Source organism: Dendrobium catenatum, unplaced genomic scaffold (genome assembly GCF_001605985.2).
Source record: "Dendrobium catenatum unplaced genomic scaffold, ASM160598v2 fragScaff_scaffold_1611, whole genome shotgun sequence".
Lineage (NCBI taxonomy): Eukaryota > Viridiplantae > Streptophyta > Magnoliopsida > Asparagales > Orchidaceae > Dendrobium > Dendrobium catenatum.
Window position 1 is genome coordinate 45,492 of NW_021320073.1, and position 15,720 is coordinate 61,211.

At 37.4% G+C, this 15,720-nt stretch overlaps 1 protein-coding gene across 1 annotated transcript; it reads right to left on the bottom strand.

Moving 5' to 3' along the window:
- Positions 1-249: 249 nt before the first annotated feature.
- On the bottom strand, positions 250-15,341 carry LOC110112491 (probable LRR receptor-like serine/threonine-protein kinase At2g16250). Its single transcript, XM_020844739.2, has 4 exons — positions 13,153-15,341; positions 5,016-5,144; positions 1,200-1,222; positions 250-1,132 (listed from the first exon to the last, which is right to left on the bottom strand). Exons 1-4 carry the CDS (start codon positions 15,120-15,122, stop codon positions 558-560), a joined length of 2,697 nt encoding a protein of 898 aa, XP_020700398.1. The 5' UTR covers positions 15,123-15,341; the 3' UTR covers positions 250-557.
- Positions 15,342-15,720: the final 379 nt, after the last annotated feature.

Sequence of the window (15,720 nt, forward strand, 5' to 3'; positions counted from 1 at the left end):
CGTCAATAACATGTTGCCACGTGGTACCGCACGGCCTGACGACTTGACCCGGGATTATTATGTTTGCGTATTGCTCGATATTGCTCGGTATTGCTAGGTATTCCTTGGCAATAATGAAAAATATTGCTATGTGAAGACCAATACCGAGCAATACCTACTTCTCGGTATTGGTCTTCACAAAATGATATTTCTCGTTATTGCCGAGAAAAATCGACCAATACCGAGCAAATACCGAGCAATACCTCGCAACACGCAAACATAGCAATCTCGTTTCAGGTTGGGGTTGTCGGGCCGCGCGGTAAATAGTGAGAACACCTGTCACTATTTTACTGGGATCCGAATATATATAACTTCTTCAGGTGACCAGAGCAAATAAAAGTTCCGAGATCACACCTTTCTTTAACTACCATTTCCACAGGGGACGTATCATGCGATAATGAACAAATCTCATACTGAACCATTTACCACCTCTCCTTTGAGGTCTGAAGCGTGACAGGCACACGAATAGGGAGCCTGCAATGAATCACAATATTATAAAGAATATGTTAAAAGTTGCCTCAATCATCACCATCAGGCGGCTCCGGGCAGATCTCCTTCGAAGACCTCCGACCGGAGAAAGAATGCTCTCCGCCACTCCCTTGCGATCTCATCGTACCCGACCGCCTCAAAGACCTATCTTCCCTCGCCAGCACTGAAACCGAAGGAATATCCGACGAACTTTGTCGCCAGCTTCCAAAGAAAGCTGCATTCCACAAGCCTCTTGATGAAGTAGCTTTTAATCTTGCCGAGTCTGAATTGTTGTCATCTCTAACCACCTTCAAAGGATTCTCCAATGCTTTTAAAATGTATCTCATTAGGGGCCGTTTCAAGGGTTTGGGATTCAGACAGGACTTGGCCACAATCGCCATTGCCCATACCTCCTCAATGAGGTCCTCATCGACGATCAGCGAGGGGTCAACTATTTTGGTCACAAGCTCCTTCTCACATATGTTTACAAAGCGTAATGTGTGATCGAGCCATTCATTTGTGGTGGGATCGTTTGAGCCACTGAGACCAAGTCTGCCTGTGACCAACTCCAGCAAAACCTTACCAAAGCAATATACATCGTAGGACCAAGACGCTGGCGGGAGCCCTATAAGAACAGGCATGCATGTGAACAAATACATTCAAGTAGAAAAAGCTAGAAGATTTTGTCATACCAGTGGAAATTTGCTCAGATGTCCTGCAAAGCAAAATGAAAAGGTAGATAAGATTAGAAGAAGAAGTTCTGTATCTCAGTTTCATAAGAAAATAATCAAGTAATTGTAAATCTTTCTGAAATTAAATATAAATAGTTATAGTTCGATAGGTCGAATTGATTTCTAAATTTTGCAGGTAAATGCAAAGCCAGTGTCAAACCTCAATTTTAACTTATGTGAGATGGAAGAGGGGAGCGTTTATTGTCTTTGTGGCATAAGTGTAGACCAAGAGATTCTTATGGACTTGGGAAAAGGATTAGGCTTGATTTTAGCTGATTGAGAGGGTTAGGATGATATGGGAGAAAGGTTAAAAGAAGGACATGATGAGCTGTGCAAGAAGGTCACCTTAATTCGTTCACAAACCAACTTGATTTAGCAAGCTTGCAAGCAAGAATAAGATAACTTTATGGACGAAGAAAAAAAGTCTTTTTTCATTCCATTTATCTACTAATTATAACATGAGATAGATTTAAAAATCAAAATACAAGAATGAAATTGAAATTATATTTATCTCTTTTGTGAGTAAAAATTTATGTAACTCCCATTTGAATTTTAATACCTCCTCACATTTGTGATTAGCCTCCTCCCTTTATTGGCGAGTTTGTAGCTCCCCACCATTTAATGTTTCATGAAATTTAACTTTTCAATCTGAATCATTTGTAAGCTCCTCCATTTCAAAAGATGAAACATTTCCTTTAGTGCTAGCTTCCAATTAGCCGGCTTCATTAATGTTCAAGAACTTTTTACTAAATGAAATGGCTTACTTAAATAAACTAACTATAATTAAAGAAAATTATGCATTAATTCTCTTGTTACATAATTAATGAAGTGTGTTAATTAATTTCATTTTGTTTATGATTTTATAATTGATATTCAGATATTCTTGGAGTTTCATGTGATTGCCCTACGTCACATACCTCCAAATTGAAAAGAACGCAGCAAGAGACAACATGGAATTCGAAGTGCTATCACCCCAATGATGAGCATTATTATAAAAAAGTCTTTAACCGTAAGGATTCAATCAATGCATCCTCATTGTCAAATGCATCCATATCTAATTTCACATAGGACAATGCAAAATAAAAAGCCCCATTCAAAATCATAACTAACCTACAAGGTTTTACCTAGATTGTTCATGTTTAAATCTGCTCCTAACCAAGTACAAGCCTCTAGATAACAAAATCGAAATCCACTTGGAATCAAATATCTCATTTCCAAAGGCGCTAGCTACCTGCCAATAAAGAGATAAGCCAAATGATCTTAATCTCAACCGACATAACGACCGCCACTGTCCGCATGGCCTACATTCAAGAAAATAACCCCACCTTAAATGTAAGTATGGACCTTCCACCATAGCTCCCCAAAATAAAAGCCATATCTTAGAAGGCTACATATCTTCCTAATGATAACTTGATAAGTGAAATTACAGACAACCACAGTCCGAGCGATTACATCCATTTTGAAGCTTCTCAACGTCTAATAATAAACCCTAAGCACTATATGTTTGAACCCCCATATGTCAAGCAGCTAAATATTGATAATGGGAGAATTCAAAGGCAAAACTCAATCGAAGAAATCTTCCATGTCTAACGACAAGCCTTTACAAATCTATATCCCGCCCCTAAAATAAAACAAAAAATACCAAAAAAATAGAAAATCTCAAATGCCTAAGCAATGTCAACCGCCTTGCACTCAAAGCAGCCACCAATTTGCCTTTTGCTTCAAGTTCATTGAGGATGGCAAATTAAAGTTCGACTAAAGCTCAAAGGACCCAAGTTCATATCAATGCGACTATAATTCATACACAAAAAATCTCGCACCAATAAAAAGCTAGAATAAGCCTATTGCCAAGTGGATGTCTTGATTGTGACAGCGCCACTATATTATGGTAAAGGCTCATGCTTAGATGTTTGGTATGTGCTCACTGAGCAGGTACTTAGCATCATTGCAATGGCAAACCTATATAACGATAAAGGCATGTGCTAGTTGCCTAAATGATACGCCTAAGTTTAAGGGGCCACTATAGTAAGTTAAAACCCTAAAAAAACTCCTCATAATAGTGCAACTCTACAAATTATAAGCCATATAACACTCATGATATGTCATGAAGCCTTATGCTAGCAAGTTTGGCCATGAAATTGACAAATTCTACAAGCTTTTACTGCGATTATAAGGCACCCTTGAATGAAGCAGGATCCCTAGTCATGTTGAGTTGATTACATCACTAGCATCATGGAACAAGGTCTATGATAGACTCAAGACAATGGAGCTATGAGTTCTTAACCGGGTTTATCATCATTTCCTCTACAATGTCTCATAAACAACAATTTCTCTCTTGGTTGTATGGGAATCAATTACATCAATTCTTTATAGAGCTAGAATACTAATTTTAATCAAAACTTCTCTCTTGCATGCGGGAGGGATAATTAAAAATAAGAATTTGTGCCTATATGAGCCTCGAACAAGGAATACAAAGTCCTACAAAAAAAAAAATTTTGAGTAGCACTTTATCAGTACTTAATCTATCTTCTCAAAGTACCTCTCATTGATTCGCAAGAACCACCAATTTTTAAGAGCCCACAAAAATTACCATAATTAATAGTTGCACTATAATAGGGTGAGAAGGACCATTAATATAAACATTAAAACAATGTCGTAAAAGTATTATTCTTGCATTGTCTCAATGGGCATTAGCCTCACCGTTTTATGCTTTCTAGGTTGGATATAATGATTGGGCTTATGTGGTTCTCTATATATATTAAAAATAACAAAAAAGGGCCAAAATAGCATCTCAACTTTTTTTTTTTGTGTGTGTGTGGCTTGGGGGGCTGGGGTAAGCTCCATTTTAGTCAATAGATTCCTTAAAACGGAACCAAATTTGTTCTGCAGTTAAAAGTGACAAAACTTAAGGTTCAAGTTAAAAGTATAGGATCAAAATAAGGGTATTTTAATAATATAAATTTTGAAATTTTTATAAAATCTATTTTCATACTTCCCTTTCCTGATGTATAGCAGCCCACTTCACATACAACAAGAGTGGATTGAAATCATACTAGTTATGAAGTGAGATAAGTTTCAGTAATACATGATTTTATTTTACGATTTTTTATTTTGATTCTATTATAAAGAAATGCATTCAGTTTAATTTTCTCTATTCAAAATATTAAAATTTTAATTTTTCTATCAATTTTTTACAATTATTTTTTTAGTAAGAACAAAGTTTTGAACTTGCATCATCTCATTTGTAACCTCAACCATTAACTTTAACTTTCATTTCTGTCACTTTTTCCTCCAAGATCTATTTAATGGGTTTTGGGATTAAATCAAACCTTTTATATATTCTAAGACTAAAATTGCCCCCTCTTAAAATATGCTACATGGATACTTCCAAGATCTATTTGATCCCCTATAATCAATCCTTAGAACCAATGGGAACCAAAATTTAGGCTATAAAATACTTGCACAATTTTAAGAAAAAAAAGCTATTAAAAGAATTTCACAGTTAAAATATATGATCATACCGACTTCTATGACACTAAGAAATGCACAATACCATATAGTGGAATCAACTAAAAAAACTAAACTTATAAATGATGGCACAATGGAAGGTAGCACAGCTATATAGATCCTTTGTAGATATAACGAACATTCAATCGGGACAATAGATTGAATTCACATTTGTACGATTCGAAGATAGAATCAATAAATCCTAAATTAATCATCACATGTAGATTTTAAACAATTTTCTTATATAGAGTAGAAGAGAGATAAGCTTACTGTGACAATCGCAAAAGCCGAGAAATGACATTTTGGTGGCTATCTCCTTCTTGATCACATACATTGCTCAAGCTTCCAAGACGCACTTCAAATTTATCATCGAGAAGGATACTGCTTGCTTGAATATCTCTGGAAACAAGGGAGTCATACAACAAATTAGTCGCTAGGTGTACAACCTAGTGATATCAGTCCCACTTGCATAAGCTTTTGAAAATATAAACCAATCAAAAAATCAAACTAGAGAACTTGGAAGGTAATTGACAGAAATATAGACCAATGACAAAGCGATAATTCATTGACAAGTTCAAAGTGAAATGGCCATTTCTACACAAGCAATAGAAATTATCAGACTAAATTGTAGTAGTTAGGAGAAAAATCAAGTTTCATAGATCAAGACCCCTCGAGAAAACGGACAGATTTCTACCAAAGAGAAAGAAATATACAAGCTAGCACTATCCTAAATTAGAAGACACATCCATGTTTTATACAAAAATTTATCTCTGAATGTGAACGAAACCAAACGTGATACATTTAAATCAACCCATATTTATTTACAAGAAAATGCTAGAAAGGGAAATATCCGAAAGTTAAAAACTGACCAAAGCTGTATCCTAACATGACAATTGCTATGGTAAAATCGTCAGCACACCAGCTATACACCACATGAGAACTTTTACAAGTTTCATTTATTTGGACGCAAAGCTTCAGCTGATAGACCATAAACAACAGCGTAGAAAATATATGTCTACAACAACTGAAAGAAAGCCACATAAATGGCATCAGAATTTACAATTCATGCCCTAAAAGAAAGTTGAACACTTAAATAAGAATCAAAACAACTGAGATGCTAAAAATGGAGCATTCCGATTATTTATCGTAGTTATATAATCCAGTTAGCAAAGAAGCTCGGATAGGTATGAGAGGCAACAGGTGGGATTCGGTTTGTTCAACATCTTCCATGAATCAACATAACTCTACAAGAAGAAAGTGGAACTTATACTTTTCCTCTTACACCTAAGTGGATTAAGAAAATAAATATACAGGGTCCATTTAGTTTCAAGTATTTGTATTTGTAGTGTAAAGTAAATCAAACTTCTACGGAATTTATTTAAAGAAATTACCAAAATCAAATTTATCAACAAGTTCAAATAAATAAGCGAAATTGATAATGAAATTGGAAACAAAGTTGCATAAAGATCGATACAATGAAAATTTTAGAGGGTAGATTCACATATCTTGCATTAGATCCTGAATTACGAATTCCAATTTGTGAGCATAATCCTAACAGTTAAGATTAAGTTCAATGATTGTACTTGCAAACACAAAATAAATCAAGGTGACACATCTTTATCCAAAAAATTTTTACTTCATCCAATAATTCTTAATAATTAGTTGGAAACTTACATTATGGATATGCCATCTAACACATAATTTTCAACCATAAAAGACATTTGAAACTTTGCTAAGAAAATGATCCTTAACAAGAAAGTTAATTTCTATCCCCTTATTTTCAAGTAATTGAAATTAACATTAGTTGTACTCCATGCTATAGCAAGTGTTGGAAGAGCTTTTTCTACTATGACTATTTTTAAAGTCAACTTCAAGATTGAATTGGAGATCAAGGAATAAAGTCACTTGCATTGAGAAAGAAATATTAAAGGGCATTAACAATTAAGTTAATCATTTTACACTTTCAGAATATAAAGGGTAGAATTACCAATTGTAAGTTTTTAATTATCATATACTTTTATTGATGGGGACATCAATGCATGGAAAGTTTATCATAGAAGGGGTCATAGATCGACGACCACGATTGAGTCGTTATATTATTAGTTGGTATGTGTGTTGTATGTGATTTAATCTAGTTTGTGAACTTTTCCTTAATGTTATGATGTAAGCCCAAGGGCATTTGTGAACTTTTCCTTAATGTTATGTTGTAAGCCCAAGGGCATTTGTGTATTTTGTCTTTTCATGTGGTGGAGCTTATATATATGGCTCTCTCCCACCTTGTATGGATGATGATTATTTTTAAATAAATTATAATTTCAGTCCTCTTCTCTTGTGTGAGAGTGAGTGTGGTGGAGTGGTGAAGTCTTAGGAGAAGGCAAATGAAGTACCCAACAGCCCATTAAGGTGAGCTCTTGAATTTCCCCTTGTATCTCTTCCCCTTTCCCTCCTTCCTCCCTAACCACCGATCAACCCCTCTTCCCCTCCCTTTCTCATCAATCAAATACACAAACAAATTATAGGATTGCAAACAACTAAATGTCTTCCTTAAACATAAACACGACAATAAAACTTATGTATGTTTTTGAGAAGAAGGATACAAGTGAGGCGGGAAACATGGATATAGAAGAAGAAATTAGAAGACCAAGACCAATTTTAAGAGGAGAAGAGGAAAGGAGACTAGCTCGCAAGCTAAAAAAACCCACAGCTTTTTACATTCCAAATAATTTTATCAAAAAACTCTTTTTTGACTCAAGAAAACAGTCCCTATATATAGAGAAAAGGCATTAAATGCAAGAAATAAAAGCACCACCATTCAGCCAATAGGAACACATAAAAACAGCAGCAAAACCCAAGGGAGAGTAGCCAAAGGGGGATACCGAAGCAACACACAGCAGTCAGGAACACAGAAAACCATAGGATAGCTGCCAGGAGGGGGGATTCGAAGCAGCACAAAACAACACAGAAACCGAAGCAACAACATAGAAACCGAAGGAGCAGCTGCATAGGGAAGGGGGAAACCTGAAATCTTGCCTACATCACCTTCTTTGTACTATCTATTGTTGACAGATAGTGGTCAATCATAATGCTATGATAAAGCCATTCAAGTTGATGATTCAAAGAAGTAGGAGCAAGTCATGGATGATGAGATACATTCACTTGAATTGAATCAGACCTGGGAGTTGACAGAGCTACTAAATGAATAGAAAGCACTGTAGAACAAATGGGTTTATAAGCTGAAAGAAGAACCTGATGGTGCCAAACACTAAAAGGTCGGGCTTGTAAGTAAAGGTTTTCAGCAGAAGAAAGGAGTGGACTTCACCGAAATTTTTTCTGCAGTGGTGAAGATGACTACAATCAGAGTTATACTGAGCATGGTAGCAGTAGAGGATTTACATCCAGAGTAGAAGGATGTAAAGATAGCATTTCTTCATGTTAACCTTGATGAAGAATTGTATATGATGCAACCTCAGGGATATATGGTCACAAGTAATGAAGATTTGGTGTGTAGGCTCAAGAAGAGCTTATATGGGATGAATTAAGCACCAAGACAGTGGTACAGGAGATTTGACATGTTTATATCAGATAATTGGTACACGAAGAGCCAGGCTGATCATTGTTATTTTTCAAATATTTTGATAATTGTTATATTATTCTGCTTTTGTATGTGGATGACATGCTGGTTGTATTGTCAAATATAGAGAAGATAAAATATCTAAAAGAACAATTATCAAAGGATTTGAAATGAAAATTTTGGGTTTAGCAAAAAAAAAAATCTCGATATGAGAATCAGTAGAGATAGAATTGCATGTATACTGAAATTTTCTTAGGCTAAGTATGTTGAAAAGGTGCTTCAAAGATTCAACTTGAGTGAAGCAAAGCCAGTTTGCACTCCCTTGGGTAGTCACTTTCAGTTATCCAAAGAACAATCGCCTAAATCTGAAGCAGAGGAAAACAGATGAAGAAGACTCCACATGCTTCAGCAGTTGAAAGTATGATATATGATATGATCTACCCAAGATCTGATATAACATATGCAGTGGGAGTAGTCAGCAGATTTATGAGTAACCGAAGCAAACCTCATTGGGAGGCAGTTAAGTGGATTCTCAGATACTTGAGAGGATCAGTTGACAAAACTTTTTGCTTTGGTGGTGCAGAGATTGATCTACAGAGTTATGTAGATTCTGATTTTGTTGGAGATCTTGATGGTAGGCAAAGCACAACATGTTATATCTTCACTTTGGGAAAGACTACAGTCAGTTGGATTTTTAAGTTACAAAAGATTGTTATGCTCTCAACCACATCAACGGAGTACATTGCTATCACTAAGACTAGTAAGGAGATGATTTGGTTGCAAAGTTTCTTGACATAACTTGGCAAGGGGCAAAGGAATGGGAAGTTACATAGCGACAGCATAAGTTCTATACATCTAGCCAAGAATACTGCATTTCATACCAGGACGAAGCACATCTAGCTTCGATATCATTTCATCATGTCGCTTCTTGAAGATGGTCAATTATCTTTGGAGAAGATACACATGACCGAGAATCTTGCAGATATGCGAAGACTATGATAGTTGATAAACTGAATCTATGTGTAGCATCAGTTGGTCTTCATGGATGATGAGAGCAAGGGTGAGTTATAATAAAGGTACTATGATTGGTGATGCAGATCGAAAGAAATAATGATTTCAATCAGTTTCCAAGTGGGAGATTGTTATGTGCGGAATCTGATTGTGTTGATCACTTGGGTTGTTTTGTTGTCTCATACCTCAAGTTTCTCGTGCTTGTTGGGGGGTGCAAGAGTTTATCCCCTACTTGGGTTCGAGTGCGTGCCCGAGCACTGACCCCCCCCCCCTCCCACCAAAGCATTGTGTTCCCAAGCACCCTAGTACTAAACGACATAGAGTAGAGCGCATATGCGGTATAGATACGTCGCTTCAACGGATCAAGACAGAGGTTCAAGCGCCGAAGCGCTCAAAGCTAATGTGGCATCCCATATATCTATAGTGAAAGGATTCGTCTGACATTCTTTTTCTTCTTCTCTTTTTTTTTCTCTCAGATCAATACAGACATCCATAAATGATAATTGCATTACAGAAAATAAATACATCAAAATACTATAATTCACATTCGACATTTCATAAACACAGTCCAAAAGAACATGTACATCCAAAAGAACATGTACAATAGCCGCTCGGGCTACAAAACAATGCAAGAACTAAAAACTACAAAAAACTATTCTAGTATTTGAAAGAAGCTTCACGCGGGAGGTTCTGCACCTGAAATCATTAACCACATATAATGAGCTTCAAAAAGCCCAACAAGTTACCAAAGCCTATAACTGAAATCAAAGCACGGTACGGAAAATAATATGCATATCAATCAATCAATAACAGTCACTTACACATGATCATTGAATCGATGCAGGTACAGAAATTAGTACAGAAATAGAAATCAATGCAGTAACGAAAATCAATGTATAAACAGTATCAATACTAAAATAGAAATCAACACATAAACAATAATATCCAAAATCATCAGTGATAGAATCAGTGAACAGTAGAAAATCTATAATGTTCAATAAATCAATACGTGCATCACATCTCTACAGTAGCGTCTTATCTATCTCATCAGTCTATAATATCAGTCGAGTCAATGAAGTAGAATCGTACCACAGCATACCAACATACACTTGCAAACTCCAGTTATTTATCACTTGCTCAATTAATCATATGCAACCCAGAAATCAATATCCCGTGCTCAGTGGAATCACATGTCACTTGCTCAGTATATCACGTGCATAATGTCAGTTCAGTGAATCAGTAGCAGCAATGTATGTATCAATATTAATAACAATCAAATGACGACATGAACAGTTATGCTATAACAGTGAAATCGTGTGGTAACAGTAAATTCGTACAGAAATGATAAATTCTCCGTAAACGAATCACAATAAAAGAATCAGTAAAAGAATCAATACTAGTAAATCCGTCAAATTAAATACAATTAACATCACCCAATCATATCAATAGAATCAATCAAATCAATAAATCAATAATAACAATTAAAATCAATCAATACAGTAAAATCATATTTTATATCACGTGCTCGGTGTAGCGCATGTATCACATGTATCAGTCAGTATTCGATATATCACATGTTATAAGATCGGTACAATGAATTAATGTATCAGTGGATCAGTAGTATCGGTATCAGTATCTGTAGTATCTATGAATCAATGCAATATCAATGAAATCGTACAGTAATAGTAAACCCGTAAATCCGTCAGTAAATCCATTCAATAGCAATAAATCAATTTCATATCAATAAATCAGTCAATATCGATAAATCCATAAAGAGATCATAAAAACAGTACTGTACACATGCAATACAATACATTAGTCTTACTTAACAAGTACAATCACTGGCTATTAAGGCGTTTTTCAAGGTTAGTATCGATGTTAGAATTCCGTTGGCTCAATGATAGAGTCGTCACCCCTGCCCGTCGGCGTAGAAATCTCCTTATAACTCTCAATCGTTATATCACGTGATCAATAGAGGATAACACCAAACCCTTTTTAAAGGAAAGCCCGTCGGCCCACCATCCTGTACAGGTCCAATCTCTAACCAACGGTTCAACCAGTCTTTACTTGTCTTTCAGTAATATAATAGTAATTCAATCATCTATGCACATTCATATACATCTCATTAATACAATGCAATCAATAAACACAATTTAACTCAATTAAAGAAAATCCTCAAAATACCGTACAGTCGACAGAAATCCCAAACAGAGACGAAATACACAGTTTCAGAAAATTACCGAATTACCAGAAATCGTTTAAAACAACGTTTCAAAACTTTACTTGTACTGAAGCAATAATTTTCAACAATCATATAATTTCCTATTTGATAAAAATCCCACAAAAATCAAAATACCCGGTAAAAACTTTCCAGAAAATACTCAAATCGTGCAAAATCATCAATTCTATAACATACCAAAAGTTACGCAGCAGAAGTTTCGTCAATACAAAGATATGCACGTTTTTCGGTAATGGAAACACAAAACTGAGCAGAAAAATACCAAAACTCGAAATCTTCGAAATCAGAAATAAGATTCGGATTCCTTACTGTGAGGCGAACAATTCTTCTAACAGCGGCGTCGGACGAAAAGCGCACCGCGAGCTCCAAAACCCAGCTTCTTCTTTCTCTTTCCTTCTCTTTCTCTCTCCTGCCTTTTTCTCTCTCTTCAAAATATCTCAAATCCTCAATTTATCAAGCAGGATTGTCCCGGGATGAACTCCTCTGGACACGGATCGTACAGATGAAAATTAATTCCAATTTATTTCGTCCCTGGACGAAATTCTCGGGTTCAGTTCGTCCCGATGCACCCAGGTTCGTCCAGACAACCCTGCATTTTTACTCAGTTCGTCCAGACAGTTCGTCCGTACTAACCATTTAGATTTTCACAATTTTCTTCAGTTCGTCCCGTACTAAGGCCAGTTCGTCCGGACTAACAGCACTCACAAAAAAGAAAATTTGAGGGGTTTTACAGCTAAGGCCGCAAAGTTGCGAGACGGACTAAACTATTTTTTTTTCTCATTTTTCTAAAGGGGCAAGAGTCCCTTGTGTTTATTTACTTGACTTTTTCTTGTATTTTGAGTGGGTGAAAACATAGAGAACGGTGCATGTCAGAAGAGAAGTAAGGAGAGGGCGAAAGAGAAGAGAGATGTGTACTTATTTCTCTCAATTTTCATAGGGGATTTCTTGGTGCAGCGTGGCTCTGTGGTTTTTTTTCTATTTTGAGTTTTTTCCACGTTAAATCCTATTATCCTTTACTCTATGTTGATTTTACTTTCTTGCTTATTTCGTCATTGTGGAGTTTACTCCTCATCCCCAACAATATAGACCAAATCTCATAGTTTAACATCAATAATATATTTTAAAGGGGTGAGAAAATTGAGAATTGTGACCTTTCCTAAAACACTAGTCTAGGATATAGAAAATAAATTATGATACAGACAATACCTTTCTATTAAAACAGGAAGACAACAGTAGGATACAACTTATTATGTCAAGAAAGAAATAAATAGGCATGACCTTTCTATGTTATAGAAAAATATTATTATGCAAATCAATATTCTGTGTCACGATGTCATCATGTCAAACTCTTAAAATATCCTAAACCGTCTTCCTATTTTTGGAATCCGAAAATGTACGAAAGAAATTGAGAAATCATACACCGGAAGCTATTTTCACTGGCATGCTCGTCGGTTTATGAAAGAAACAACTAATTGGCCAGTATAGCTTCCGTTACGTTATAACGCATTATTCGAGCATTTGAATATGTATTATTAAAAAAAAAACTGACTAAAACAATACGTACAAATGATAAATTAGAAAAACACCTATGAACCAATGGTGGTTCGCACTCATGATGGAGGTAACAGAGAGCCTCCGCCGCTCCTGTTGCAATCTTCAACCTGGTTATCCAATCCAGAGACTGTAAGCCCTCATCTTCCTGCGCTGCCTTTCTATAAAGTGCATTAGCTAAATCACGATGAGGCATTTGTTTATAAACAAGAAATCTCTCATTCTCATTCTCCATACAATGTCCCACAAAAGGAGCAAATCTCTCATGAGAAAATCTGGCAAAGAAATTCAATTCCACCTGATAAGCTTCCTTATTGACACTGTTCATGTCTATTCTCTTCACGACCACATGATTCCCATTTTCCAAAACTCCCTGGTAGATATCTCCTGACTTCCCATGTTTGATTAGGTTCCCCTCACCAAAATCCGAGGTTGCATGTGCCAACTGCACAAATGTGAATACCTCTCCCACTGCTGGCAAGTTGACACCAACTGAAGGAAGTGGTTCCTTGCCTCCTTCGGGGGCAGATGGAGCAGCATCCGGAGTCACCTCCCTCTGATCAGATGAATGGCTTCTGCGCCAACAAAAATACAGCAACAGACAAATTACTACAAACACTAGGAGGGCCGTTCCTCCAACAACTGCTGCCACAATATACTTCCAAGTGTTCTTGCTTTTGGATGAGCTGGAGCTTGAGCTAGGGGGAGGCGAAATTGGATTCCCAGACCCATCATAGGTTATCCCTCTCTCCTTATAGAACTCCTGACAATCAGCCTGGCTTCTTTGGTTCGAGGCATTCTGAAAGCAATTTGATTTAACAGATAAATTACTGCTAGCACTATTGTGAGGCACAGAACCTTGCAAGTAATTATCTGATAGATCCACATAATTAAAAGTAGAAAGCAGGATTGCAAAACCAGAAGAAATAGAACCATACAAGAGATTATGAGATACATTAAATGAACCACCGCTGGAGCCATTGGCTTTGATCACTGAAAGCTTCGGCAGACTGCCCGTAAAGTTGTTGTAGGCGACATCAAGAAATCGCAACTTCGATAAAGACCACAATGAATCGGGGAGCTCGCCAGACAAGTTGTTCCGGCTCAATGTGATTAACTCAAGCTGTTTTATACTGGAGAAGAGGCGAACCCCTATAGAGCCACTGAATAAGTTGCTACCCAAGTTTAGATTACGCAAGCTCCTGAGCTTGTTCAATCCACGAGACAATGTACCGGACAAAGAATTGAACCCGAGATCGAGGGTGACGAGGGAAGAGAGGTTGCCTAGCTCCCGAGGAATGGAGCCAGTGAGACTGTTATTGGCGAGAATTAGAGTTTTCAGCTGCCGCAAAGCTCCTATCTCCGAAGGCACAGTACCGGTGAGGAAATTGGAGGACAAGTCAAGATACGAGAGACTGCCGAGGCCGATGAGCGCCACAGGGATATTGCCAGAGAGCGCGTTTCGAGAGAGGTCGAGGACTGAGAGGTTTCTCAATTGGCCGATGGTTGGGGGTATGTTACCGGTGATGGAGTTCTCAGCGAGAGAAAGCACGGTGAGACCGCCTGCGAGAATATAAGGTATGTCCCCGGAGACCGAGGCGCGATGGAGATCAATAACGGCGATAGATGGGGGGAGCCGGCTTCCGAACCAGTTCGGAATGGAGCCGGGGAGAGTGAACCCGGTGGCGTTGAAAGAAACCAGGCGTGTCAGGTTCTGGATACCTTCAACCGCGAATCGAGGGTTCCGGCGGCCGAGCCGCGTCCGCCGGAGACCGTAGAGGTTGAGAGAAACGACCCGCCCGCTCTTGTCGCAGCCGACGCCTGCCCATGAGGAGCAAGGGTCGGCCCGACGGGGCCAGTCTCGCGCGCGCAGACCCAACGAAGCGCGAAGACGAAAGAGTGCCGCGAGATCCACGGCGGAGCTGAGGTTTTGCCCGACGGCGAAAGTGGGGAGGAATGAAGTGAGGAAGAGGAAAAGAAGCCGACGGAGGAGGAGCGTAGGCATGGCGTGTAGAAGATGGCGATCGAACTCAGCGCCACCGGTCTCGCCGGAATTCCGGCATTGCCGGTGACCGGCTGTTCTGCTAACTTAAGTTTGGGGGATAATTGGATAAAAGTGGGTGGCGGAATTGAGAAATTAAGGAAGTATCTGAGTCTCTGAGCTGCGCGGTCGCGCTGCGCTCTCACAGCTGAGGCGAGGGAGAGAGAGAAAGCGGCCAGTTTTGAAAGGTTTGTATTAATGAGCAAAAAGAGTTTTCCAACTGTCCCCACGATGGTGAAGAGAAAAAAAAAAAAAATTAATGAGATTAAAATATAAAACAAAAAGGTTCTTTTTTGGTGGGGTTTACGAATAAATCTTAATTTTATAAAATTTTTGTGATTTAAATATGAAGTTTAAAATTTTTGGGCTGCTAATATGCTCAATTTTTAGTCATAATTTTAAATAAAATTTTCAAAATAAATTTAAAATACATATAATTTAAATATTTATTTTAAAATTAACATTCAAATGTCACAAAACAATCTAAATGATGTATCAAATAAAATATAATTAAATTGGATGATTCTTGATTGTGATTGATGATTGATGCACAATTAAAGAT